The sequence below is a fragment of the Penaeus vannamei genome, chromosome 42, assembly GCF_042767895.1.
Source record: "Penaeus vannamei isolate JL-2024 chromosome 42, ASM4276789v1, whole genome shotgun sequence".
Lineage (NCBI taxonomy): Eukaryota > Metazoa > Arthropoda > Malacostraca > Decapoda > Penaeidae > Penaeus > Penaeus vannamei.
In genome coordinates, this window is record NC_091590.1 from 12271389 (window position 1) to 12276388 (window position 5000).

General features: G+C 47.9%; 1 protein-coding gene across 1 annotated transcript in view; it reads right to left on the reverse strand.

Annotated features, from left to right (window-relative positions):
- Positions 1-5000, reverse strand: part of LOC113810625 (sphingomyelin phosphodiesterase) — a 14625-nt gene that overhangs the window by 4326 nt on the left and 5299 nt on the right. The window contains exons 7-8 of the mRNA XM_027362247.2: positions 4757-4929; positions 3632-3823 (exon numbers count right to left, since the gene is read on the reverse strand). Coding sequence (XP_027218048.2) covers positions 3632-3823; positions 4757-4929 — 365 coding nt within the window. The remainder of the gene's footprint in view (positions 1-3631; positions 3824-4756; positions 4930-5000) is intronic.

Consider the following 5000-nt stretch of genomic DNA (forward strand, 5'->3'; position numbering starts at 1 on the left):
TGTCTGTACGTATACCATCCACCTGAGGACATACACGCACATGAGGGTGTGTCTGTACGTATACCATCCACCTGAGGACATACACGCACATGAGGGTGTGTCTGTACGTATACCATCCACCTGAGGACATGCACGCACATGAGGGTATGTCTGTACGTATACCATCCACCTGAGGTTATGAACGCACATGAGGGTGTGTCTGTACGTATACCATCCACCTGAGGACATGCACGCACATGAGGGTGTGTCTGTACGTATACCATCCACCTGAGGGTATGAACGCACATGATGGTATGTCTGTACGTATACCATCCACCTGAGGACATGCACGCACATGAGGGTATGTCTGTGCGTATACCATCCACCTGAGGACATGCACGCACATGAGGGTGTCTGTACGTATACCATCCACCTGAGGGTATACACGCACATGAGGGTGTGTCTGTACGTATACCATCCACCTGAGGACATGCACGCACATGAGGGTATGTCTGTACGTATACCATCCACCTGAATGTATGTACGCACATGAGGGTATGTCTGTACGTATACCATCCACCTGAGGGTATGCACGCACATGAGGGTGTGTCTGTACGTATACCATCCACCTGAGGGTATGCACGCACATGAGGGTGTGTCTGTACGTATACCATCCACCTGAGGACATGCACGCACATGAGGGTATGTCTGTACGTATACCATCCACCTGAGGACATGCACGCACATGAAGGTGTGTCTGTACGTATACCATCCACCTGAGGACATACACGCACATGAGGGTGTGTCTGTACGTATACCATCCACCTGAGGGTATGCACGCACATGAAGGTGTGTCTGTACGTATACCATCCACCTGAGGACATGCACGCACATGAAGGTGTGTCTGTACGTATACCATCCACCTGAGGACATGCACGCACATGAAGGTGTGTCTGTACGTATACCATCCACCTGACGACATGCACGCACATGAGGGTATGTCTGTACGTATACCATCCACCTGAGGGTATGCACGCACATGAAGGTGTGTCTGTACGTATACCATCCACCTGAGGACATGCACGCACATGAAGGTGTGTCTGTACGTATACCATCCACCTGAGGACATGCACGCACATGAGGGTGTGTCTGTATGTATACCATCCACCTGAGGACATGCACGCACATGAAGGTGTGTCTGTACGTATACCATCCACCGGAGGACATGCACGCACATGAGGGTGTGTCTGTACGTATACCATCCACCGGAGGACATGCACGCACATGAGGGTGTGTCTGTACGTATACCATCCACCTGAGGACATGCACGCACATGAAGGTGTGTCTGTACGTATACCATCCACATGAGGGTATGTCTGTACGTATACCATCCACCTGAGGACATACACGCACATGAGGGTGTGTCTGTACGTATACCATCCACCTGAGGACATACACGCACATGAGGGTGTGTCTGTACGTATACCATCCACCTGAGGACATACACGCACATGAGGGTGTGTCTGTACGTATACCATCCACCTGAGGACATGCACGCACATGAGGGTATGTCTGTACGTATACCATCCACCTGAGGTTATGAACGCACATGAGGGTGTGTCTGTACGTATACCATCCACCTGAGGACATGCACGCACATGAGGGTGTGTCTGTACGTATACCATCCACCTGAGGGTATGAACGCACATGATGGTATGTCTGTACGTATACCATCCACCTGAGGACATGCACGCACATGAGGGTATGTCTGTGCGTATACCATCCACCTGAGGACATGCACGCACATGAGGGTGTCTGTACGTATACCATCCACCTGAGGGTATACACGCACATGAGGGTGTGTCTGTACGTATACCATCCACCTGAGGACATGCACGCACATGAGGGTATGTCTGTACGTATACCATCCACCTGAATGTATGTACGCACATGAGGGTATGTCTGTACGTATACCATCCACCTGAGGGTATGCACGCACATGAGGGTGTGTCTGTACGTATACCATCCACCTGAGGGTATGCACGCACATGAGGGTGTGTCTGTACGTATACCATCCACCTGAGGGTATGCACGCACATGAGGGTATGTCTGTACGTATACCATCCACCTGAGGACATGCACGCACATGAAGGTGTGTCTGTACGTATACCATCCACCTGAGGACATACACGCACATGAGGGTGTGTCTGTACGTATACCATCCACCTGAGGGTATGCACGCACATGAAGGTGTGTCTGTACGTATACCATCCACCTGAGGACATGCACGCACATGAAGGTGTGTCTGTACGTATACCATCCACCTGAGGACATGCACGCACATGAAGGTGTGTCTGTACGTATACCATCCACCTGAGGACATACACGCACATGAGGGTATGTCTGTACGTATACCATCCACCTGAGGGTATGCACGCACATGAAGGTGTGTCTGTACGTATACCATCCACCTGAGGACATGCACGCACATGAAGGTGTGTCTGTACGTATACCATCCACCTGAGGACATGCACGCACATGAAGGTGTGTCTGTACGTATACCATCCACCTGAGGACATGCACGCACATGAGGGTGTGTCTGTACGTATACCATCCACCTGAAGGTATGCACGCACATGAGGGTGTGTCTGTACGTATACCATCCACCTGAGGACATGCACGCACATGAGGGTGTGTCTGTACGTATACCATCCACCTGAGGACATGCACGCACATGAGGGTATGTCTGTACGTATACCATCCACCTGAGGACATGCACGCACATGAGGGTATGTCTGTACGTATACCTTCTACCTGAGGACATGCACGCACATGAGGGTGTGTCTGTACGTATACCATCCACCTGAGGACATGCACGCACATGAGGGTGTGTCTGTACGTATACCATCCACCTGAAGGTATGCACGCACATGAGGGTGTGTCTGTACGTATACCATCCACCTGAGGACATGCACGCACATGAGGGTGTGTCTGTACGTATACCATCCACCTGAGGACATGCACGCACATGAGGGTGTGTCTGTACGTATACCATCCACCTGAGGACATGCACGCACATGAGGGTGTGTCTGTGCGTATACCATCCACCTGAGGACATGCACGCACATGAGAGTATGTCTGTACAGTGCATCGAGGATGTAAAGTATTCACCGTCTAGTGTGGTGAATACGTGTAGCGACGATTACACTGTGTGTATCGTACATGGGCTTGGTTACCCTTCTATAGGACGATTGAGAGAGGCAAGAAGAGGGGAGGAAGGGAAGGAGAGGGGAGGGAGGGGAGGAAAGGAGAGGGGAGGGAGGGAGGAAAGGAGAGGGGAGGAAGGGAAGGAGAGAGAGAGAGAGGGCGGGTGGGAGGAAGGGGGTAGTGGGAAAGAGAAAAAGAGGGAGGGAGAAAGAAAATGAAAGAGAGAGGAGAGATTAAAATGGGAATGGAGAGAGAGAGAGAGAGTGGGCAACAGACATATAAGAACAAACATACATCTGGAATAGCTGCCACAACATACATACAACCACATACACAACATTACACCTATAAAAGTATCAAACAAATGGACATCTCTTACAACACACACCTATATACCCCTATGCCTATCAAACAACACCTACAACATGCACATATATATACCGACCAGTTAAACCCATATCCGTAGTTGGAGTTCACGGAAATGACCCTCAGTCCCGGTTTGACCAGGGTGGAGTAACAAGCATTATAAACCACGGTGGTAGCGGTTTCTTGGGGCAGCCACGTCTCCCACAGGGTTGCCATCTCGTCGTAGAGCCAAGAGATGTCGAATTCGTTCTCAATGTACGGCTGGGGGAATCTGTGACACGTTGAAAGAGAAGGAATTAGCAGTAATTGTCATGCCTCTTCGATCGTCGCAACCACGGCGGTAGAAGCGGGTCGTATTCACGCTGTTTTTCTCTTTCTTTTTTCTTTTTTTTGGCGACGTAATTTCGTCATTGTCCATCGCTTTTCTACGCTACATCGATGTTGATTGGCTAGCTGGCGTCATTTTTTATTCCTTTTTATGCACAGACATGAAAAGTGTACTATCACTAAGGAGTTTTATTACACTAAAACATAATTTGATGTGTAATGATATTTGGGAAATGCTGGAATATGTCTTGAAGACACCGTCACTTTAGTTTGTTTGTTTGTTTGTGTTTTGTACATAATTTCCTGCGTGTGTTCGCATATAACGTTTATTTGTATTTCTAAAACGTATTTTCATCCTAATTATTTCTCTGGCCAAACGAATCCCTGGATAAGCATTTACTTACGTACCAATAGATTCCGTGAATAGCATTTGCCTCTAGTACCGTTTTTGTGACTTTCAAAAGTAATTATATTTCGTGCCAGTAGATATAATCAGTATTATTTCACTATAATTGTCATTATTGTTGATTTCGATATCATAATCATTGCATTGTCATCATGGTTGTTATGGTTGCTGCTGATGCCATTACCATTATTGCTAATGCTACTAATATACCTACTAGTGCTACTACTACTACTACTATTACTACTACTTCTTATGCTATTATTTCGACTATTACTACTACTATTACTACTACTACTAATATTACTACTACTACTACTATTACTACTACTACTACTACTATTTCTACTACTACTACTACTATTACTACTACCGCTACTACTATTACTACCATTACTACCACCACTACTACCGCTAATACTACTTCTACAACTGTTACTATCACTATCCTTATCATTATCAACGACAGCTTACGAATTGACAGGCGTTGACTCGTGGTTCCCCAGCGCCGGGAAGACGGGCACCCCTGGAAAGCTCTCTCGCAGCATCTGCACTGTCTCCCTGATCACTTCCAAGTTCTCCTGCTTCGAGGTGTTCCAGACGTTGTGTGGCACGAGGTCGCCGGTCCAGATGATGAAATCGAGGTCCTGGTGGAAGGGGAGAGGTTTTTTGTATACGATGGAGGAAGGTAGCTTGCAACAGGAACTACGAAGGGAAG